General features: G+C 48.1%; 1 protein-coding gene across 10 annotated transcripts in view; it reads right to left on the bottom strand.

Moving 5' to 3' along the window:
* Nucleotides 1-1,066: 1,066 nt before the first annotated feature.
* Nucleotides 1,067-24,138, bottom strand: part of CTTN (cortactin) — a 42,555-nt gene continuing 19,483 nt past the window's right edge. For 3 of the 10 annotated variants that reach the window (XM_074273298.1, XM_074273297.1, XM_074273299.1), the window contains 13 exons: nt 21,657-21,767; nt 17,432-17,486; nt 16,269-16,379; nt 15,007-15,117; nt 14,372-14,482; nt 13,141-13,251; nt 11,256-11,311; nt 9,154-9,223; nt 8,580-8,728; nt 8,124-8,213; nt 7,357-7,543; nt 6,386-6,457; nt 1,067-2,708 (listed from right to left, as the gene is read on the bottom strand). In XM_074273298.1, the coding sequence (XP_074129399.1) occupies nt 2,572-2,708; nt 6,386-6,457; nt 7,357-7,543; nt 8,124-8,213; nt 8,580-8,728; nt 9,154-9,223; nt 11,256-11,311; nt 13,141-13,251; nt 14,372-14,482; nt 15,007-15,117; nt 16,269-16,379; nt 17,432-17,486; nt 21,657-21,767 (1,371 nt within the window). In that variant the 3' untranslated portion in view covers nt 1,067-2,571. The remainder of the gene's footprint in view (nt 2,709-6,385; nt 6,458-7,356; nt 7,544-8,123; nt 8,214-8,579; nt 8,729-9,153; nt 9,224-11,255; nt 11,312-13,140; nt 13,252-14,371; nt 14,483-15,006; nt 15,118-16,268; nt 16,380-17,431; nt 17,487-21,656; nt 21,768-24,138) is intronic. The other 7 variants (XM_074273300.1, XM_074273302.1, XM_074273301.1 and 4 more) reach the window with 5 other exon arrangements.

The raw sequence follows: 24,138 nt of genomic DNA, 5'->3' as shown, positions 1-24,138 counted from the left end.
ATGAGTACTGAACCCTTAAGTTCAGCAAAGCACAGGCAGTCAACAAGCACTTATTAAGCACCTACTGTGTGTCAGACACCGTGCTAAGAACTTGGATTATTAAGAATTCAGCCCTTGTCCCCAAGCGGCTCCCAGTTGATGGGGAAATCACTGTAAAACTACTCTATACAGAGAAGCTACAGGTGCTGGATAAATTGGGGGCAATCTGAGAGGGAGAGTGCCAGCATTGGTGGGGGGCAGGGGAGCCTCCTTGCAGAAGGTTGGCGCTCAGCGGGGACCTGAAGCCAGAAGGCATGGAGGTGCAAACAGGAAACTACCTGGAGTCAGGGGAGGAAGGGTTTTGTTTGAGGAACAAAAAGGTCCCTGTCACTGAATTACAAGGGTTGGAGGAAGTCTAAGGAGGGAAAAGACTGGAAAGGTGTGAGGGGGTTACATTATGAAGGATTTTAAGTCACTTATTGAGTGTGGACCACAACACAGCATTTCCACTCTATTATTGTCCATTTGTATTTTTGTTTTTCTTCCCAGGTTTTTTTACCTTCTTTCTAGTTCTGGTTTTTCTTGTGCAGCAAGAGAACTGTATAAATATGGACACATATATTGGATTTAACATATACTTTAACGTGTATGGGACTGCCTGCCATCTGGGGGAGGGGGTGGGGGTAAGGAGGGGAAAAGGTGGAACAGAAGATTTGAAAAATTACCCATGCATATGTTTTGTCAATAAAAAGCTATAATAAAAAAAAAAAAGTCATTTATTTAACCTCTGTTAGTCTCAGTTTCCTCATGAAATTAAAAAGGAAATTAGTAAGAAAATACATAATAAGATAATAAAAAATGAGATTAGCCTAGAAAATCTCTGGGGTCTTTTCCAACTGTAAGATCTGAAGCCAGGACCTTCCAGCCCCTTGGTCAGGGCTATGGTCACTGCGCCACGGGCCTTGGCGCGTGAGGGATGAAGCGGGCCCTTGGAATTCCCCACCCCAATGTGCCTCGTCAGAAAGCACAGTCATGTGACTTGTGTGAGCCAGATCACGGACTCAAGGAGCCAAATCCAAAACATCCATTGCCAAGGGGTTCCAAAAATTTATTTTGAGTATTTAATTAACAGCAACAACAACAAAAAATCCTACCTATGAAGTGTCCTAGACAAAGGGGGATAAAATAAATCGAGTATAAAACCCAGCCCAGTCCTAGGGAAGCTTGAACAATACAAGAAAAAAAAAAAAGTGGGGGAGGGGGAAATGGACACATGGGCGCCTGCTGGGAGGAGGATTGTCCCAAAGGACCGAGGCGTTTCTACAAGGGTCTCCCAGAGATTCTGTACACCCCGCTGCTCACGCCCACTCTCCTTGGTCCACAGCGCTGAGACTCCAAAGTGGCTTGTCTTCCTCGGCCATGCCGGGCCGGCACAGCTGACCACGAGACCGGTCCACATGCACTGGGCAGCCACCAATGTCTTTGGTAGGACACAGACTCCTCTTGTAGTTCGGTTTTAATCGAGTCAGCCCATGGACGTGTGGGCCAAAGAAGCGTCCCTCCCTAGAGGGTAAAACTGCAAGGGGCAGTTTGTGCCAAGCATCTGGGGAGGTGACTGCCCCGTGGGGCTGAAAAGTGACTGAGGTGACAGCCTTGCACACACACACAGTTGTACACACATGTACGTGCTGTTATACACACACACACACACACACACACACACACACACACACACACACACACACACACACTCTCTCTCTCTCTCTCTCTCTCACACACTTGTGACAGGCTGCAGTGGTGACCACCCAGCAGTCTTGTCCAGCAGCTGCTGGTCCACGGAGAGCTTCGGGTTATGAGACGTCAGCCCCGACGTCTCAGCAGCCGTGAAGAATGGGACTCCCCAAGGTCTGGAGGTGGACGAGCAACTGGGGGCGGGGGAGGGTCACCTAGAGGAACCACCTAATTCTAAAGGAACCGAGAGGAGCTTGTTGGGCTCCTGGAGTCGGGATTGCTGGGAAGAGGGGGGAGAAAATGAAAAGTCACAAATCCTCCACACTTGGCCGCTGAGGGCTTCTTCTGATGGAAGGAGGAGACTCTCTGAAAGTCAGTCTACAAAGTCTCACTCACGGCAAGAGGCTCGAGAGGTGCTCCAGTCAGAGCCCTGCTCTTCCCCAAGTCCTCCTTCCTCCAGGGAGCTGGACGCCCCCCAGCAGGCCCTCGCTGGCTCTCTCCACATGCAGATACAGGGCTCCCTCAGCACCTCCGTCTCGGGCAGGGCCCAAGGCCTCATGCACAATCTGCTGCACGGGGACAAAAGGGCCTCGGCGTGGCTTCTTGTAAGAACCATTCGATTTGGCAAAAAAGAAAAGGCCTTAAATGCTCCAACACCATCACCCAAGTCCTTCAAGGAAACATGATTACGATATATTAGCAAATTCTGAGGATTAAACATTCTTAAGAGCATCAGCAAAAGTATTAAATATGAAAGCGGATGTATCTTCCCCTCGCGGTCCTTCCCGAGGCGTGACTCTGTAGTGTAGAAATCAGGCTCGCAGACTACGGCATTAAGGCATCCGTGAGAGACCGGCCCGGCTACTGCCTCAGCTCGACATAGTTGGCCGGGAAGAGCCCGTAGCGGCCCTTGCACACGCCTCTCCACCAGCCGTCATCGATCATTTCGATGTTGGTGATGATGTCATCGGGATCGAAGGAAATTTCATCGTCTCCGGCTAAAAAGGAGAAATTGGCAGAGAGAAATGAATGAAAGCCTCATCTCTCTGTGGCAACCCTTCCCGACCAAGCTGCCATTGGGAGCCGAATCTAGTCTTCTCAGGGCAGGGACCCCTTCAGTCTTTGGATGCCCAGTGCCCCCCAGACAGAAGGTAACGACTCAGAAACCACTGAACCAGCTCTTTTTGGGGTGGCAAGAAACTGGAAACTGAGGGGCTGCCCATGGATCAGGGAATGGCTGAATAAGCTACGGTATGTGTATGTTATATTGTTCTATAGGAAATGATGAGCAGACTGATTTCAGAGAAGCCTGGAGAGTGACAGGAACTGACGCTGAGTGAACCCAGAGAACATTGTACACGGCAACAGCAAGATAAAGTGATGATCAATTATGATAGATTCGACTTTTCTCAGCAACACGGTCATCCAAGACCATTCCAATGTCAGGATCAAGCCTGGTGGGGAGGGTAACCTCACAGGACTTCCACCATGAATCGTGTTTCAAGGCAGGACTGAGCTGAATAAATCGACTTCTCACATTACCCCTCAATCAAACCAATCAAAGCAGCCATCAGAAAGACTGAGCCTGATGCTCAAACTTAGTGATCACATGGCCAAAACCATCAGGTCCTCAAGATGCTCAGATAGGAGGATAGAGTCAAGATGGCAGCATGGCAGAAGTACATCAAGGTCTCTCTAAAAACTCCTCCAAACAGATTTAGAAAAAAACAAACCAAATCCCAGCCAGGAAATAAAAAAAAAAAAAAAAATCACATTGAGTCACTTTTCTAGCCCTGGTGGGTATAGGGAAACAGGGAGACCTTTGAATACTAAAGATGGGGTGTGACCAGAAGCACAGCAAGGGAAGCATTCCTGTGCTCAGGGATCGAACAAGGATGCACTGGGGCAAGAGGAAGTCCCAGATGCACCCCAAAGAGTAACTGTTATCCTCCATCCAGTTCCAGGTGATTCAGACCCCAAGAACAAAGTAGAGTCCCAGTTCTAGCTTTTAACCCATTTGGGAGCCTGCAGAGGAATGATTTCAGGAATCCCAGACCAAAGAGAAGCCTATAGTTTTGTCACTCTGCGTCAGCCAAGCTGCTCAGCTGAATTATAGTGGCCAAGTCCAATAGAATCTACTTTGGTTCTGACCTAGACCCAGGTCAGGATGAAAGGAGCAGTGCTCCTACTTTGCCCTGCATTAGACCCGTTTGGGAGCACTGAAAGCTCACACATCCTCAGCCTGAGCTGTCACTGAGATGCTAGATTAAGACAAACATTCAGTATCCCAAGAGAGCGGCAACAGGACCAGCCCAGACCTTCCTTCAGAAGAGCTCAGAGCTGGATTGTACCTCACATAATCAGAAAGCAAACTGAAAGAAGAAGCAAACACTAAAAGGATCCCACCACACAAAGCTTTTATGGCAGTAAAGAAGCACGAGACACAATTCCAAAAGATGAGAATGTCTCCAAAACATCTATAATCAAAGCCTCAAAAAAGCAGAGTTTGGACACATATTCAAGAATTTCTAAAAGATATTTTAGAAAGTTTAAAAAAATAACTAACAACATTTTTTTGTTGTTGTTTGTTTTTTTTTATTAAATCAAATAAGAGCACTAGAGGAAAAAAAAACTGGAAAAGAAATGAGAGCTATGAAAGAAAGGACAGAAAGGGTATTAAAATTGGCACAAGCAAACCTTGCTCAAGCAATAAACTCCATGAAAATTAGGATGGACAAAATAAAACTCCATGTTGATTCCATGAGACAACAAGAAATATTAAATGTAATCAAAAGAGTGCAAAAAATGGAAGAAAATGTAAGGTATTTCATAGTAAAAATAACTAACCTGGAAAACAAATCAAGGAGAAAAGCTTTAAGAGTTATTGGACTCCTGGAGAGCTATGACCACAAAAGGGGCCTGTTCAGCAAGAAATCTTAAAAGAAAACAACCTCTCAGAATCAGACTTTTTAGAACCAAAAGACAAAGTGGGGATTTTTGTTGCTTAATCTGATTTTGTTGTCCATGGGATTTTCGCGGCAAAGATATTGGAGTGGTTTGCTATTTCTTTTTCCAGTAGATTAAATATAAGCTAAAGGGTCACACAACTAGTAAGTATATGAGGCTGGATTTTAACTCAGATCTCCCTGACTCCAGGCCTAGTCTCTAAAAAAGGAAATAGAATCTATGGCTTAATTCCTTAAAGAAACCCCAAAACGAAAATTCCCAGAATCATCATATCCAGAGCTTTATGGTAAAAAAAAACAAATAAATAAAAAATAGTGAAGCAGTGGGAAGAAAACTCAAATACCAAGGAACTATAGTTGGGATGACACACAATTTAGCAGCTACCACCCTAAAGGAGCAAAGAGCTTGGAATATAATATTCCAGAAGCAAAGAAAGGCTTATAGTTTAGAATAACAAACTTAGCAAAACCAAGTATAATCCTACAAAACAAAAATTAAATCTTAAGTGAAACATAAGATTTCCCAACATTCTTTATGAAAAGACCAGAGCTCCTTAGAAACTTTGACATGCAAACATTTCATTTATGTAGAAGTATTAAAAAATAAAACATAAACAAAAACAATCATAAGGAACTAAAACTAGGATGAATCATTTATGTTCTGACATGAGGAGATGATGTGCTTGTCCTCTCTGAACCCTCTCATCATCAAGAATCACAAGAGTCCCATAACATAGAGGGCATGGGAGATAATCCTTTAAAAGAAGGGAAAGAAAGGGGAATATACTGGAGAAGGTAGGGAAGGTTAGGTAGACAACTATTCAAAGAAGTGAGTCACAAGAGCAGCTGACATTTGAACCCTGTTCTCACCTGATCTGGACAAAGGACCAAATCGATGCAGAAACATATTTTGCTCCACATAGAAATAAAAGGCAAATGAAAGAATTAAAGGGAAGATCGATTAAGAAAGAAATTAGTTGTAAGAAAACAACTCCAAAGACATACAAAAATATTCACAGATCAGCGGAAGGTGGAAAAGGTGGAAAAGTCTGAATAAAGTATGATATATGAAGACAACTGAATCCTATTGTGCTATAAGAAATTATCATTTCAGAGAAACCTTGGAAGACTTGTATAAAGTGACACAGAGGAAAATGAATAAAACTAGAAGGAAATGTATGTATGAACAGCAACAAACAACTTTAAAAGACTTGGGAACTGACCATCCATGATTCTAAAACAGGCTGCTCATCCTTGATAGAGACAGGGAGGACTCAGAATACACATTCTGTGTGTGTGTGTGTGTGTGTGTGTGAGTGTGAGAGAGACAATCACAAAATTCAATTTTGCAAATTGTGAATGTGTGTATATGCATGTGGCCAAGCAAGTATACATATGACATATATGTATACACAGAGGCACATGTGTTTATGTACATGTACACTGTATAATGTATCTCTTTTTCTCTTAGATATGGTCAATGCAGAAATGTATTTTGCTTGACTATACATGTTTGTAACAGAGCTTGTTTTTTCTTTCATTTTCAATTGAGGGATTAGAAAAGGCAGATTTTTGCTGATTGTAATATTTAATTTAAAAATAAAAAAGATTTGCCAGTCATGAAGCTAATGGAAAAAAAACAGATTGACTCAGTTGGACAAGACGCCCCAAGGCCAGCCCAGCCTCTAAACACCATGTGGTTTGCTTACCGGCCTGATAATCATAGAGGGCAATGGCTGTGATCCCAAGGTCATTTTCATATTCATCGTAAGTATTTTCCTCTAAAATCCACACAAAAAGAATGTGATTAGTAACAATTCGAAATAAGCTTTATGGTAAAGGACACAAATATAAACCACACATCGATCCTCCACTCGGCTGCCAAAGTGATTTGCCCTAAGCATTGGGCTGACCACATTTCCCTACACCACAAGTGCACCCTCCTCTGCATGGCACTGGGAAGCTTTGGGACTTGCCATTCCAGCCTCACTTTGCACCATTCTCTCCCGCTACGTTCTAGCCTGGTCAGCCTTCCTCTGTTCCAATCTCCCACTTCAGGGAGATGCGTTGCCTGCCGCCTTTGATGCCTTGTCTGGAACGCTCTCTCCCTCCCCTCGTCTCTTATAATCCCCAACACATGTCCACATGGCTCCATTCCTGGTCCCCTTTGGTGGGAAGGAGGTCCTCATCTTAACTTTCTTATATTCTCTCTCTACAGATCATCGGGCCACAGGCGTACCAGCAAAGCATCTCATATCTAGATTTCTGCCTCCTTTTTCAGCAAGTCAGCAGGAGACGCCAGTCCCCAGCCTCGACCCCTCCGATCCCATCACGCATCTCCCTGCACTACACTGGGGCCTTGGCTCCATCCAAAGAAGCCTCCACAGGAGCCTGGGTATAGCCTGGCCCAGGATGAGCCTTCCCCAGCACCCATGGCCAGTTTTGGTCTCAAACACAGGTCTGAGAGCACCTGGGCCCCTGGCACCCTCGGAGCACAGCAACCACTAGTAATAGAGGGTGAGTGATGGCTTTAGGCGACCAGCACGGAAGCCCATTAAAATCTGGGTAACCTCCACAAGGTCAGGAGGAGGGGCACCAAGAGGCCTGGCGAACACGCCGCCCACTGTGGTTATGGGGACTGCGCTGTGAAGTGGGGCACTGGACAAGCCCCTTTCAGCACCTTCTTGATTGGGAGCCATGGAGTCGGCTGTCTCGTACACGGCCTCGGGCTCCTGCGCCACTCCCCGCTGGCTCACTGCCTCCTGATAGTCTGCCTGCACGGCTGTGTACTCGGACTCCTGCTCGGGCCCAGAATACGCCGCGCTGCGGCCTTTGTACCCTGCTTCGGTATCGTAAGATGCAGCATCCTAGAAAAAGTCAAGGAAAGTTCACCTGGCATCTTTCTCATGATCATCAGAGACAGCATTCACAAGACACCTTGAGGTCTGCACGGCACTTACAAATATTAAGTCATCTTATTTTCTCCTCCTACAAGGTAAGTGCCATTATTAATATCCCCAAAATAAGGAAACTGAGGCAAACAGGGTTGATTGACTTGCTCAGAGTCATAGAGCTAGTGAGTATCTGAGGCTGGATTTGAACTAGGAAGATGAGCCTTCCTGATTCCAAGCCCAGTGCTCCGTGCTCTATGGCGCCCCCTAGAAATCTGGCTGGGACGTGGGTAGGTGCTCTGGGGGCCTGTGACAACTTCATTCCCTAGGATGGCACCGCCAACAGTTAAAGCCACAGACACACAACCCTGCCGACAGTCTTCACCCCTAACTAAGGCTTGTCGCGATCAATCACAGCAGGAGAGCTAGTGATCGACCACAGTGGGGCCAGCAATCACAGGAGAGCTAGTGAGCAATCCTGGGGAGTTGGCAATCTTAGGACAGTTAGTGAGCAATCATGGGGGGTGGGCTCTCTAGCTCAGAGCCGAGCACTGACCTCATAGACGGGGCTGGAGGGCTGCCTCTGCTCCTCCGGCTGCGGACTAGGGGGAGGAGACGGAGTTTGCTTCTTGATTCTGGCTTGCTCCTACAATTTAAAACAAGGGCTTGTCAGAACCACGGTCCCTCCCCTGGCAGTCCCAGCTTAAAGGCTGACCCCTCCACTGCTGCAGTTTCAGCCAGTCCTGGATGTGGACAGAGAAAAGCATCATGGGATGCAAGCTCACGGGGAACCAGAGGGACACATGTTCTTGGAAGAACTGATGTGAACCTTTTACCCCCAATGCAACAGTCTTCTGTACCTCCAAGCTCTGCATTCTATCTGCTAAATCACTTGGCCCTCTTCTAAATCTAGCTTGTGTTGGAAGTCTCTCCACTGAAAAGGTGCGTGGGTGCGGGGTGTGAACCGGCAGCTGAAAGGGGGCTCCCTGCCCTCCCTGGGTCCTGCCCTGACCTCCAGCATCCTGCGGGCCTCCTCCTGCTCCTGCTTCTCCTTGGCCATCCTCTGGGCTCTCTCGGCCTCCGCCTTCCTCCGATCTTCTTGTTCTCTCTCTTTGGCCAGGTTCTCAAAGTTAGCGCGGATGTTGCTCGTTTTGCTGTTCACTAGGGAGGAAAACAAAGTCAGTTTTTATTTTATCCAGAGAAAAGGGGAACACACACACACACACACACACACACACACACACACACACACACACACACACACACACACACAACCACAACCACAACCTCATATAATTGTCAGCACATTGTCCCTTTTAGAGAGGAGATTTCGGGGAACCCCAGTGCCTGGCAAATAGTAGGTGCTAAATAAATGCTTGTTGATCGCCTAACCAGGAACAGACGGCCTCAAGGTCCGGGAACCAAAATAGGACAGTGGCAAGGGAGAATCTGAAATTCTCTCCAGAAAAGCAACAATTCTGGAGCTTCTTCTGCCTCCAAGAAAGTCTTTCCATGGCTTGCCACTGGGTGTGTTTTAGGGGAAACCACTAAGCAAGGAGGCAGGCATGGGGAGGGGAGGGGCTCACCAGCTTCAACCGGCAGCGTCTTCTGGTAAACTGAGGAAACTTTGGAAACGTCTTCAAAGGTCGAGGCATTCTACCAAAAAAGAAGGGAAATGTGGTTTCGGGTGGCCGTCTCTTATGTGAGGCGCAATCTGACTTCTGCTTTATTTCTCACGCTTTCAAAAAGCCACCCATAAACCCTCAAAAAGCAACGCATTCAATCCCTTACTGCTACAGTGCCCCACGTACGTGGGAGACGGGAGACATTAAGTAACCAATAGAAAGAAGCTGATACTCTGAGTCTCTTTGTTTCTGTGTGTCTCTCTCTCAACATCCCACCTCCATGTATTTGTACAGGCTGTGCCTCTGCCTAGAATGCCGTCTCCCCTCCTCTCCCCCACAACACAGGATCATCTTCAAGGTGAGACCTTCCCTCAAGCACAGCCAAGAGCCAGTGCTCCCCCCCAGCCTGCTCCCACACCCTCCCACCCGCCTGTGTCCTTGGCCCCGATGATAAGCTCCTGAAGATCAGGAATGTTCCTGCTTGTATATCCCGGCCCTCGCACGGGATCCAGTACAAAAAGAAGTCTGCTGATGGGGAGATGATCACAGAGCTAACGAGGAGCAGGGATGGTCAAATCTGCATTTCTTAAGTCTGCAAAGTAATTCGCTTTGGTGGCGCAGACAGACAAAAGAAACAGCCAGTTCTACTTCCGCTGGTTTTGAGAATGTAAATTTGTTCCAAGAAGTGGAGGCGCTGGGGAACAGTCTGACCACCAGGCAGATTTCGAGTTTGCTTACCCACCATTTCGTCCTCGAGGAAAACTGCCCCACCTCCCAATAAGAGCCACAAGCCTTCTGCAAGCTAACTTCAGGTCTTTTCCAGGCAAAAGCCACATTTCTTGTGTCCCCTTGGGTGCTGGGGAACTACAGGTGGAGGACTAGTCTGCAGCAGACGCTCCATCCCCGTCTCACGTCCTTGAGTCAGTGAGGGCCGCCCCGTGGGGCTTGGAAGCCCAGCGCTGACTGCGGGAGTTCTGATGTGCACAAAACTACCAGGTCCTTCTCTTTTCTGAACATGTCTCTGAGAAATTGAATGCAATATCCCTTTTCCCTGAAACTCTGTGGCACTTAGCGCATAATTCTAAGGTGTTCTTGGGGAACGCTTGGGCCTTGTTATGGCAAAACTAACTATACGCTGTCAACAAATTAAAAATGATACATCATGAGGAACCTCAAGGAAGCTGGCTTGCCCAGAGTCTCCTGCATAGTACAGTGTCTTATCCTGGGATATCCCACACTCAGCCACGTATTCTGCGCACTCTGGTGCCCCCTCGTGGCCATAGGGCCTTCTAAAAACCGTGGTCCCTCAAGACCCAATCCAAGGAAAATCACAAAAGGTAAAATACTTTAGAGCAGGGATCCTAAACTTGGGGTTCACGGACTTGTTTTCTGAAATGCCTGATCACTGAATCTCAATATACTTAGTCTCCTTTGCCACTGACGAGCATCATTCTGAGAAGGGGTCCCCGGGCTTCCCCAGGCCAGAAAAAAATGAAGATGCCTGGGCCAGACAGGGAGGCCACAGAGCCCTGGGCCTGACATGGAGGTCATGGAGTCCTGGGCCACAGTGGGAGGTTATGGAGCCCTGGGCAAGACGGGGAGGCCACAGAGCCCTGGGCCTGACATGGAGGTCATGGAGTCCTGGGCCACAGTGGGAGGTTATGGAGCCCTGGGCCTGACATGGAGGTCATGGAGCCCTGGAGGTCATGGAGTCCTGGGCCACAGTGGGAGGTCATGGAGTCCTGGACCACAGTGGGAGGTTATGAAGCCCTGGGCAAGACAGGGAGGCCACGGAGCCCTGGGCCTGACATGGAGGTCATGGAGTCCTGGGCCACAGTGGGAGGTTATGGAGTCCTGGGCCACAGTGGGAGGCCACGGAGCCCTGGGCCAAACTGGAAAGTCATGGAGTCTTGGGCCAGACTGGAAAGTCATGGGGTCTTGGGCCACAGTGGGAAACCACAAGCCATTATAGGCTAGACTGAGAGGCCACTGAACCTTGGGGCACATCAGGAAGCCATGCAGCCCAGGGACAAATGCTTTCTATTCCACAGGGTCATACTTACTTTATCCATCCGATCCTTCTGCACCCCATATTTGCCACCAAATCCTTTGGAATAATCTGAAACGGGGAACAAGAGCAGACTGAGAACAAGAGCAGACTGATGTCAGTGTGAAGGAGGGAGCGTTCTTTGGAGCAGGCACATGCATAGAGACGAGTAAAGTGGCAAAAGGAAGATGCAGGGGTCGCAAGGAAAACCAGGAAGAGAAGAGCCAATCAATGACCAAGGAAGTCGATTTGTCCGTCCCTCCTCCAAACATTCGATCCACAGGCGGGCGAGAAACGGAAAGAGCCACGTACATGCTCTCCTCGTGCTGGGAGTGGGAAGGAGGGGGAAGAGGGAAGACCGAGGGCCGGCGTGATCGCCGGCGGAGCCCAAGCGGAGGACGGGAACGACAGGATGGGGTTCTTCACCAGACACCACTTCATAGCACAGCCTCTCGCTCCCCAGCCCTCACGGCAGACTTGGTTCGGGTTGGGTTTCCCGTGGGTGCTCTAAGTCTCTGATGAGCATTAGAACAATAACCACGTTTAGTGGCCTTTTTCGTGATGATCGTTAAGGAAGAAAAAGGCCACGTGGGAATTCCACTCCCAGAATCACTCCACGGCAGGAGCACGGCTGCTTCCGAGGCAGACGTCCATGCAGAGTTATTCACCACATAGATCCAAGGCTTGAAATCATGCACTGGGTGAGACGGACACAAAGGCCCTTACCTCTCCTGGCCAGGCTGCGGGATTTCTACTAACAGCTAGTGAGAATGAGAGCTTAATATCTGCCCTGCAAAGTTAGGAAGTTACTGTTGTTCCAGCTGACGGATCAGGGGCTAAGAGCTAAGCGTGAATCCCAAACCAAGGGGAGGGAGCTCTCCGAGTCAGAGAGAACGCCGCGCTCCTGGCCGATCGCCCACCACCAGGAGAGCTGGGAGCTGGGAGCGGCTTTTATTTCTAAGCTGCTTTTAACCGTATTTCTAGTTCCTTGAAGGACAGCTAGGTTTCCTGTGCCCTGAATGGAGTTCACCAACAGTAACACATTTATCTTCTTGTTCCTCCACAAACAACACAAATGGAACAAAAAGACACCACACGGAACATACAGAGCTTACCTCCCTTCCTCTACTCTACGAGCTAAGGTTTTCGGATTTGTGGGGGGCTTAATCAGAGACCAGAGCTCAGGGGTCACCTCAGTGTGACCGCCAGCCTCCAGCCCCGAGTGGGGCTGACTTTTAAAATTCAATGATGACACTTGTCAGATTCCCCCAATTTGGGGTTTTCTTGGCAGAAATACTGGGGCGGTTGGCCATTTCCTTCTCTGGCTCATTTTACAGATGAGGAAACCGAGGCACACAAGGTGGGTGCCCAGAGTCACCCAGCTAATGAGTGTCTGAGGCCAGAGGAATCTTCCTGACTCCTAGCTGCCCATTTCCTGAGGGTACAGGATGCTTTCTTACACGTATGTTTATCTAAAGAACACAAATGTTGAACTCTGGGACCTTCATTCCCAAAGGACCTGATCTGACACAATATCCTCCTGAGGGGCAGCTGTGTGAATCAACTGTGGGAGAGCCTCTTTTCTGAACTCTGGCCACGGCCGAGGTTCCAAGGTTCTTGGCTTGACCCGGCCAAGTCGAGGGTCTGTGAGTGCCTGTTGCCCCTTGGGGGTTTGAATAAGCCATCTTCCAGCCCCAAAGGGCGTGGAAGCAAACAGGCTTCTGGGAAGCCCTCTGAGGCAGGTTTGCCCAAGGCTCCCCATGCTAACCCAAGGTGCCCCTTGTTCTGTGGGCCCTGAGGGACAGAGAGCCCTCCAAGGCGCTCTCTGGGCAAGGCTGTGCTACAAGTGGATGCCTAGGAAGGTGAAGAGGAGGGAGCCCGAGGCCACGCAGCGACTGTGCCTTGCTGAGATTCGTGCTGTGCCAGTTTCTCCTTGTACTCAAACCCCACAGCAGATGGGTCCTGCCTCTCGGTCTGGACCCCGAATTTGCCTCCGAAACCACTCTTATAATCTGAAAATCCACACAAGACAGCGGAGAAAACAACCAAGAAAGGAAAACACACTTTTAGTTACAGAGACGCGGACTGGGGACGGAGCCAGAGGCGGTGCGCAAGAAAAGCGAGACCCTCAGCTATAAGTCTGCACCTTCGGGGGCAGAGGGAAGCCAGGATTAAAGCCCCCGTCCCGGAGGCCCGGGAAGTGGGGCCAATCCAAAGAGCTAATTCTTGAAGGGAAAAGGAAGGAAAAGTCCAAATCTATGATGAGGAAACCGAGGCACCAGCAACGTTAATTTCCCCAAGGTTGTTTAAGGGTGCCTTCATAGCTTTATGTTCCTCCCCAGTGAATACTTCTGTGTGTATGTGAAAGATTAAGACATATCTCACACATATAAAACACACATTTGAGTCGTGTATACAGGGATAAAATCGAACAAACATTCACTAAACATAAGGAAGATTTCTCTTTTGGAAATTTTAGGAGGGCCCAGGAGCTATATCAAAGAAAATTATTTTCCTTCCCAAATATCCTTGTTTTTCTATTTGTTTTTTTCTTTTCTTTTCTTTTTCTTTTTTTTTTGCTAAGGCAGTTGGGGTTAAGTGACTTGCCCAGGGTCACACAGCCAGAAAGTGTTAAGTGTCTGAGGCTAAATTTGAACTCAGGTCCTCCTGACTTCACGGCTGGTGCTCTATCCACTGCACCACTTAGTTGCCCCACTGTTTTCTTTAAGGAAAAACCGACTTCTTTCCCTAACCTTACAGGCTAGGAAACAGGATTATTTCCTTCCTGAAAACTGGGAAAGGTGAGGGAGGACCAAAGCAGCCTTTTTTTCTTTTTCCCTTGCTCTGTAGCAGACTCCAGGCAGAGAAACTGCCTGGGCCCCTTTCCTGTCTCTCAAAAACACCAGAACAAGAGGCTGACCCCTGTGCAAGCTGTTGACCCTTGGGCACGGGCAAGCGGCTGACCCCTGTGCAAGCCGAGCTTCCTTGGGGCGCCAGGAAGCAAAAGACGGCTCCAAACAAGCAAAACCAAAAGGGCCCTTTAAATCCCAACCGCACCAATGAAGCAGAAGTGAGCTATGGGTAAAGGCTTTCTTTGGCCCCGTGAGAGCAGGGGAAAGGAGACGGCTGTACCTTTTTGGGATTCGTGGAGCTGCACTTTCTCCTGGTGGTCCCAGCCCAAGGCACACTTGTCTTGTCTGTCTCTCTGCACACCAAACTTGCCTCCAAACCCTTTCACATAGTCTACACACATAATAAAAGGCCACAAGGATCACGGGAGGAACTGGAGAAGGGGCAAAAGACAGAGACCACACCACAGGGACGGAAGGTAAACTGTGGATACCCCCTCCCCCTTCCCAACCAAGCTGTCCTGGGAAAGGCTCTCTGTGCTGGAGAGTGAGCATCCTCTGGGAGAAAGGTCTCCTCCCTTCCCGCAGGACAAATCCCCTCTGGCCAGCGCCATTCACAGGTCAGAGCGACACACACAAGAGCCACGGAGGAGAAGCTCCGGTCCATGCGACTCCCCACACCGTGTTAGGCCCAGGGTCTCACCATCCAAAGGACGTACACATGCTGCGCACTCTCAACACGAGGCTGGGAAGGTGGGACTACTATCGGGGGCAACCAGAGCAGGAAAATGGGGGGAGCCGAGTTTATAGTGAACCATATTTCGGACTCAGAGGGTTTTTTTTAAAGCCATAAATTGGCCACAGAGCTCGCCACATTAGGGTCAGACAGCTGAGAACGTAAGAGGAAACCAAAGAAACCTTTCTGGGACTCATGCTTTTCTGTTTTGCCCTGATATTCAAAGCCGACAGCGCTTTTGTCCACGTTGTCCTTATCGACACCATATTTGCCACCAAAACCTCGGGAATAATCTAGGAAAAAAAGGAGAAAAAAAAGGGTCATTCATGGCAGTTAATCCAGTCACTCAAACCTTCTGGCTTAAAGCGGATCACAGGACGTCATGGGAAGCGATAAGCCCCAAAGGGCAGAGGGTCAGGAGGAGAGCCAGCGTGCCCATCGACACTTGGGGCAACGGCTGTGCTCGTGCCCAAGGACCCAACGAGAGCGGGAAGCAACATGGCAACTCAGACGAAGATGAAGAACAATCTGCTTCCATCTCCCCCCCCAAATCTTGTGAAATCTTTCAAGAACTGTCACAAGTCTCTAAGAATCATGATGAGCCACAGCAGGGAGAGGAAAAAGGCCCTGCTCCCCAGCTGCTTGTGCCCTCCCCCCCAAACCACTGTGCAGGTATTTAAGTGTGTTTTATGTGCATGCACATAAGCATGTGTGTGAGCATGTATGTGCACACACACACACACACACACACACACACACACACACTAGATAAGTAATATTTATTCAATTGCCATTCGTGCTGCATTTTTAATACATCCTGGTCATCGGCCCCATTAGAAAGTCAGCTCCTTGTGAGCAGGGGTGCTTTGTAGGTGGCCCCAGAATCTAGCGGTGGGCATGGTAAACAGCAGATGCTTAATAAAGACAAGTGGAGATCGACTGGGAACCAAGCGTCCAGGCTGAGAGAGCTGCCCACAGCACCGAGAGGCTGGTGACTTGCCCAATGTCACACATGCACCCTGGGCCAGAGGAAGAAGGCCTCTTGGCTCTGAAGCTAACTCCCTAACCACTGGGCATCAGTCTTAAGTCACGGTGAAAAGACCAAAGTCAGGGCAGCTGGGTGGCTCAGTAGATGGAGCACCAGCCCTGAAGTCAGGAGGACCGGAGTTCAACTCTGCCCTCAGACACGTAACACTTCCTAGCTGTGAGACCCTGAGCAAGTCACTTAACCCCAATTGACTCAGCAAAAAAAAAAAAAAAGAAAAAGAGCAAAGAAAACTAGAGCTTACACACTCATTGCACTTAAAAACGAACCTTCCCCTCGGCCTTCTTTGCACAGAAAAGGAGAGATTGTAGTAAATGTTGTCAGGGACCAACCCTCCAGCGAACGTGGGCCCCTCGACCCCCCGCTGCTTTGCCCGCCAGGAGCCCTCCAGATACGAACCTTTCTGGGACTCGTGCTTCTCCGTTTTACCCTGGTAATCAAAGCCCACCGCGCTCTTGTCCACCCGGTCGGCCTGCACACCGTATTTACCACCGAAACCACTAGAGTAATCTGAGCATGTGGAGACAGCAAGCGTGACAGCAAGCAAGAGTGACAAGGTAAGCAAAGGCGCGGCACGAGCCGATGCTCGGGCGAGGGACCGGGGAGCCGAGCGAAGCCAGGACGCGGGGAGCTGGCGGCACACGGCCCTGGGCTGGGCTGTTCTCCCACCGCCAGGGCGGCAGCCGCTCGTCAGGGCCCCGTGTGTCTGGGGGCCATCAGCAATGACAGGGATGTTTCACTTCCCACATGCAAGGTCGGTCAGGGGGGAGCAGCTGTCATCAGCACAGCCTCGCACTCAGCCCTTTACGCTGGTGCTGGTGCATTAGCCCGCATGCACAAATGCACTTTTCTTCTTGCACCAGGGACACTTTACAAAAGAAGAGACGGCTCTTTTCTCCTTGAGAGTCTCAGAACATGGGCCCGGCAGACTGCTAGCGGACACCCCTAAAGAACTAGTCACACACGGGACCCGAGGTTGCGAGAATCTGTGGTTTTAATCAAGGTTCCTGGACCAAACCAGGCCTTTCACAAGCTTGGTGACTTCAACATGCAACGCTCTTACTTCTGAATGATGTCCACCAAACCACAGCTTCAAAGAGCTCTACGATTAGATGGAACTCTTCTTTTGGGGGGTGGGATAGGCAGGGTGATAGGGAGGAGGCGGCTTTCCTAAAATCTACACTCAATAAAGCCATTTCTGACCACCTGCTCCTGGCAGAGCTACGACAATTCTAGACGAGCCAGATCGAGAGCGCTCCATTAAGGTTTTGTCAGAGGAAGAAAACGAGCTTTTGGCCAGACTTTTATCAACAGCGAGGAGCCCAATGGGAGCCAACTATCCAGTGAGGAAGGCTGGAAGCGCCGGCCAATCTCCAGAGGACAGGGAACGCCCCCAGACCCATCTAACAGTGCTTTAGACTTTGCCTGACTCTTAAGGGTCCCAGAAATGCAGAGGAATGGGCCATCCACAATGAAGGAAGCTTGTATTTTGAAGGTTCTATTTTTGTTTTCCTTTCCCACATCAGAGCGATTCCTTCCGCCAATATTCATTCCCATCTTACCTTTCTGGGAAGCATGCTTCTCAGTTTTGCCTTGGTATTCAAAACCCACAGCGGACTATGAAAGAAGTAGATTAAAAAAATAAGATGAGTAACTGGGATTCAGCCTGATATAAATGGAGATCTTGGGGGGGAGGGCTGGTCCTGGGTTAGAAATCTCAAGCCCCTCTGGGAGGGGCCCCGCCCTCCTGTTTACGGGAGAAATTCCCAGATAATTCGATTGGAGACCTTGGCCTGGGGCATGGCCACCACCCTCTACTGGAAGGTCCCCAGCTCCTGGCCAAGACCCAATAAAATAGAACCCAGATCTTTGCAGGAGTCCCAACAGGATATTTCCCCATGTAATAAACCCATCCTTGCCACAAACCTGGAGCCTGGAGTATTCATTGGGGTGTGTGAATTCTTCACACCTCAACAAGCCCATCACAGGACCTCTAGTAAGGGGGCTCGCTTAATACCTTGAATGGCTAAACCACCACGGTCAGCCCAGTAGCCCTAGAAGTACTCCAGCGAACTGAACATTCTGGGGCAAACCACATCTGAACAATGAAGCCCATTTACTTCCTCTCCCTTTTGCCTTTCATTTCACCTTGGAGAAGGTCATTTTCTCTACAAGAGGCAGCTGGGAGCAGAGCAAATAGATTCCAGCTTCAGACACTTCCTATTTGTGTGATCACCTCCATCTGCCTTGGTTTCCCCAATAGCAAAATGGGGATAATAATAGCCCCTACCTTGTGGTGAGGAACACATGAGATCATATTGCTTATAGTAGGAGCTGTATGAATGCTCATTCCAGTCCCTTCCCTTCTTCCACCCCCTAAACAAACATCAGTTGGAACAGTTCCCAAAGATAATTATGTAAATTAGCATCAATCCATCAGCCAGGGGAGGCTGAAATTCCAGGAAGTTAAGAAACAGGTCATATGATTTGATAATCTTTTGATAAAGATTTGTACCTTTGTAATGAGGATTTTGTTTTGTTTTTTATATATATATATATAAATTAGGGGAAAAAAAAAATAAAGCAAAGGATTTGCAGTTGGAGCCTCCAGAGCCAAAGATTCAAAGATCTGGAGCTGGAAAAGAGCCCAGAAGTTCCTAGGATACATGAGAATAGTATCAAGGTCTGGGAAGGTGACATGGCCCAGATGACAGTCAGAGACTGACTTGAGATTGAGCTCGGGTCTCCTGCCTCAGGAGTGTGCCATTGTCCATGAATGGTCAGCCAACGATGGCCGGTTTCCATTTTAGTTGCAATTCCAAGTTTTTAGTTGCCTTTTTAAAGGACACAGGCCATTTCCATTTTCTTAAATACCCATCAAAGACCAAGGAGTTTAAAAGTATTTCTGATCCCACACATGACAAATGTTTTTCTGCTGCATGTAGAATTTTTTATTGTATGAGGCTTTTTTATTATTTCCTATTCCTTTTTGCCATTTTCAGAATTACCAAAGACCTACTCCCAGTCCCTCCTCCTGACAGTTCTAATAAGCCCATGGTTATTTATCTCCTTACAGGAAGGGGAGCTCTCCTTGTAAGCTCAGGACAGTTTTACTTCTTTGTATTCCCAGCATTTAGCATGGTTCTGGGTATGCAGGAAGTGTTTAATAAATGCTGGCTAACTGACAGTTTCTGTTGGTTTGGATTTCTTTGTTTTTAAAATGTAGGTGCTATATTATATTATATTATACCAGCCCGGGAGAGCTGGTTTGAACTGTATTTGATGTTGACTAAGTATTAAATAAACATTGATCTTTAGCATTTTTGCACTGCCATTGGCTTTGAAGCACTCTGACTGTCCCATGGAGGACTAGCTTTTCCAGGTCAAGTAAAAGTTATGCACTATCACCCATTTCCCCCATATTTGCGAATCATTTCCTACTCAAAATGCCCCATCACGCACAGAGATGACTCAGAGCTCTCAGAGGTCACACCCATGATGGAGAGCCCAGGCAGGTTCTTCCTGAAAGGGCTTCAAGGGTGGCCCCGGTGACAGCCTGTGCCTCCTGCACCAACCCAGCCAAGAAGGGAAAGACTCATCGCTGAGGAGCGACTGCTAAGGGCTAAATTATTTGGCCGCAGCCAACGGTCTCTAGACTCATTCAATCAAAACGTCTCAAGCATAGTGAGAGACAACGGGCACGATGTTGGGGAGAAGTCTGGACGGCAGCTCGAGAGTCTTGGAAGTGCCATGAGGTGCCTCAATAACTGAAGCACTTGATGAGGACACAAACCTGGCACTTCTGAAAGAGACATTCAGATAAACAGCTCCGCAAGTTTGTCTTGGTTCATTAGAATAAGAGCAGGCAAGGACTCAAGAAACCATGATGTCCTACCTCCTCTTTAAACACATGAAAACAAGGCCCAGGGAGCCAAAGGGATTTTTCCAAGATCATCTAGACACTTAATGTCACACCCTTGTTCTGTGGCCCAAGGGCACTTCAATATTTTTTTTTCTTTAAAATTTTAAATAATTTTTTCCTAATTAAATGTAAAAACAATTTTCTTTCCTCAAGAAGGCAAGCAATTTGATATAGATCACACATGTGCAGTCATGTAAAACACATTTCCATATAAGTCACATTGCGAAAGAAAACACAGACCAGAAAGAAAGGGAAGGAGGAAGGGAGGAAAGGAGGAATGGAAGAAGGGAGGAAGAAAGGAAGGAAGGGAAGGAGGAAGGAGATGAACTGGATTTGATTTTGATTAAGTATGAAATAAACATTGATCTATTTTTGTATAGCCATTCACTTTGAAGTGGTCTGGGAATGTCCTGAGTAAGACAGAAAGGAAAGATGGGAGGAAGAGAGGAAGGGAAGAAAGGAGGGAAAGGTAAAAAAAAAAAAAAAGTCCACTTCACTCAAAACCCATCTGCTCTTTCTCCACATGATTCTTCATCTTGAGTTCTTTGGAACTGCTCTGATTATCAATGCTTTTTTCAATCCAGGAGGTCACTTCCCTTACAAGTACTCATGGGAAATTTATAATATATTTAGAAGTACTTGTTGCAGTTCAGTCATGCCTGACTCTTTGGGATCCCATTTGGGGTTTTCTTGGCAGAGACACTGGAGTAGTTTGCCATTCATTTCTCCAGCTCATTGCATAGATGCTCTAAGTTCTGTTGTATTCTGGGCAAGCTTTTGGCTTTATGGGTCTGAGTTCGAATTGTTGTTTGTTGTGGCCGTTGAGATTTTGAATCTGTAATTCTCCTATCTTTGAAGTTTTCCTGGTTTTTATCATTCCTCTTGTTCTCTGAAGTCTCCCTTCACAGGTGTATTATCCATCAGACTGACTTCACCCTTTGGCAAAAGCTTTGTGACCCACACTATTACTTCTAAAGCCTCTTTTGATACAGAATTCTTTTATGTGCCTTTTTGGATAGATTTACTTATTCTTTCAGGTCAAGAATGATTCCAGTAAAAGGGGGCAGGTGGGGTCACAGAGAGCTTCGACCACACAGGAGATTTTATATTTGATCCTAGCGGTAGTAAGGAGCCACTGTCATTTCTTGAGCAGAGAGGGGACCTGATCAAACCTGTGCTTTAAAAGGTTGATTTCACAACTGAACAGAGGGTGCTTAGGAGTGAGATCTGAGACTGGCAGACCCCTCAGCTGTCACTGCAATAGTTGAAGTAGGAGGTGACGAGAGCTTGGGGGCAGCGAGGGAGCATCAGACTGGAAACAGGTAGAAATGACAGGGGGCAGCAGATTGGAAAGGTGGGATGAGTATCAATGGGGATGACCCTGAGCTTCACGGGGAGGTTGCTGGTGCCCTCGACAGTAACAGGAATGTTTGGAAGGATGGAGAGCATGGGTGGAAAGGCAAGTTCAGCTTCAGACATGCTGAGTGTGAGAGGTCAACTGTACATCCAGCTGGAGAAATCTGGAGGGTACTTGGAGGTGAGGCGAGCGGTCAGAGCCAATTAAATAATGAGAACCCTCTTCATAGGGAGGATGATTGAATGTGCGATAGGAAATCAAGCAAACAAGAGTAGCATGTTATTCTTTGGGGAAGCACATCCTAGATTTGAGCTCAGGTCTTCCTGTGTCCCAGTCTGGTGCTCTGTACATGATACCACCTAGCTGCTGAAAGATCACACACATCTGCACAGAGAGAATCTTTTTCTAAAATAGTCTGTCCTATACCCGAGCCTACTCGCTGAAATGCCGGCCCCTGGAGCCCCACGAGATCCTCGGCTACAGAAGCAGTGAACGATCCATCACTTACCTGATCAACTCTATCCAGCTGTACTCCAAATTTGCCTCCAAAGCCTCTCACGGAATCGACTTGAGAACAGTGTTTGGAAAGTTTAGACTGATATTCGTGGCCAACAGCAGACTGAAAGAGATTTTTAAAAGAAAAATTAGGCAGCTGATGAGCAGCAAATTTTATTAATCAATCACTCAAGCCATAAGATGGCAACAAGGAAGCTCTTGATCTAGAAAAAAAGAGGAGAAGATTCATTTTTGTTCCAAAAGGATTCGGGCCTAAGCTGTGCTGCTTTCTCGGAGCACCATGATGGACTGTTTAACATTCAGTGAACACAGAAATTGTGGTCCTTTTTTACTGCCCCTAAAAGCTTGAGCCCCACCCTGGCCAAGCTGAGACCAGCATCAGGACCAAAGAATGAGCCGGCACCAGCAAGCTGTCCTTGGACACAATGCTGGATTTAGGGGTTTTTTTGTTTGTGATTAAAGTTGTTATGGTAAACTCCAGGTGAGGAAGCTCCTTCTCCCAATGTGGGCCAGGACCTTCCCCGCAGCAATTCATCCTCAACATTGGGACACTGAGAAGGGACACCTGGGGCAAGGTACCACTCTTGATGCCCCTGCTCCTCATTTGTCACAGCAGTGTGATAAGAGCATCTTTTAGTCTTAAGGCTTATCCATAGGCTTATCCACCAGTCTACACAGGAAGATTGTCAAATTCACATCATCATCTTGCATCATAAACCCGGGTAGAATGAGGGCCAAGTTCTGGGAGTCTTTAGCAAAGGTTGGAGGCTGGAACCTGACCCCAGGCTCGATTCTACCCATTTTGATCTGATACTTCCTTTCCCCCCAGTCATGGGGGGAGCCCCTTTGCTCATGTTTCCAGAGCATCAAAGACTTCCCCAGCCATGGGCATGTGAAGCAGGACTGGCTCTGCTTCCTCGTCTGATCGGGCAGGAGCTCCCTCAAGTGCACAAGCAGAGGTCCCACACACCATCTCCTGGGACACTGGAGGGTTGGGGCTATTCAGAATAAGCTTTTGCTTTTCTTTTTAATTTTTCACATTAAGATTGTGTGCCCTCTGCAGAAGCTTTTACAAAATAGGCTCACATTCTCTACAAATGTCAGTTCTTGGTCCCATTCTCTGCTCTGGAGAAAGGAAAGAAAAAACAAAACCGACTTAAGGCTCCCTACACGTCAGAATGGCTCAGCTGGTTTGGATTATCAATCCCTAAAGCCAACCTACCCAACTACCCCTAGTAAGCACTGGTGTAAGGGGAAGCTGTGGAGGATCCAGTCACTTTCCACCCCAGCCCTAGCAGGGGGCTCTGGGCCACAGCCACACCACTGGCCCTCATCAATCACTTACTATCAGAGCAGGTGTTTCAGGGTCAAAGGTGGTGTGTGTGAGAGAGAGAGTAGCAGCCCAGGTGGCCCTAAGCAGAATCCCACAGGGACCAACTTAGAGGCCGACTTGTATTGGTCAGTACACCCACAGATGGCTTCTTCTGACCCAGTGGAGACTCCTCATAAAAAGCTTTCTCTGGCCTAGACTGGGCTCCTGCTACACTGGGAAACTCGGGGAGGTTCTACAGCAATCGGAAATCCTGGGCAAGTGTCTGCAGCAGAGCTTGTTCATCCAGCCCACTTCTCTGGAGGGTCACTGCTATGGCCCACTCTCTCACTGCTCCTGGGGCCTCCTACAGCCTTTGCCAGATGAATTACATCAAAGAGGAAATAAGAACAGGACCAGACAGAACAACAATGGACTCAAGGTTTCAAATTCAGACAAGGAGCCGCCTCTTAAGTACAAAGTCAGGATGATCCACAGATGCAGAGTGCTGGGGAGGGGGTGTTTCCCCCTCCTTTTGGGGGCCTTAGGCCAAGCATTCCATTCCTCGAGGTCTCTTTGCATCACTGAAGTGTCTGGCTCAAACACAACATGATTCTGCACAGCCTCCCATGGCCCACAGCTGGACACACTGCACTATTCCTGCTGCGCGGCTGCCGCGCCAAAAGGCATAACTAACATCTCACTTTTTGTATCAGTAGCACCTGGCTCACTTCATAAAAGCTTGTTGCCTTATCATTCCTTCCTCCCTCTCTCTCTCTCTCTCTCTCTCTCTCTCTCTCTCTCTCTCTCTCTCTCACACGCACGCACGCACGCACGCACACACACACACACACACACACACACACACACACACACACTTACTTTCTATCACTTTGTATTACAGAGATATCTGTGGAACACCCTCATTAAACCATAAGCTCCAAAAGGACAGGAATTAGGGTTATCTACATTTTACATTCCCCTCAGTGCCTACTAAAGCACTCTGCAAAGATCATTATACACTTCAACAACAATACTATATGAATGATCAATTCTGACGGACATGGCCTCTCCAACAATGAGGTGAACCAAATCAGTTCCAATAGAGCAGTAATGAACTGAACCAGCTACACCCAGTGAAAGAACTCTGGGAGATGATTATGAA

The sequence above is a fragment of the Sminthopsis crassicaudata genome, chromosome 6 (genome assembly GCF_048593235.1).
Source record: "Sminthopsis crassicaudata isolate SCR6 chromosome 6, ASM4859323v1, whole genome shotgun sequence".
NCBI lineage: Eukaryota > Metazoa > Chordata > Mammalia > Dasyuromorphia > Dasyuridae > Sminthopsis > Sminthopsis crassicaudata.
Note: the sequence above shows the minus strand (reverse complement) of the source record. Positions and strands in the feature narration are given on the sequence as shown.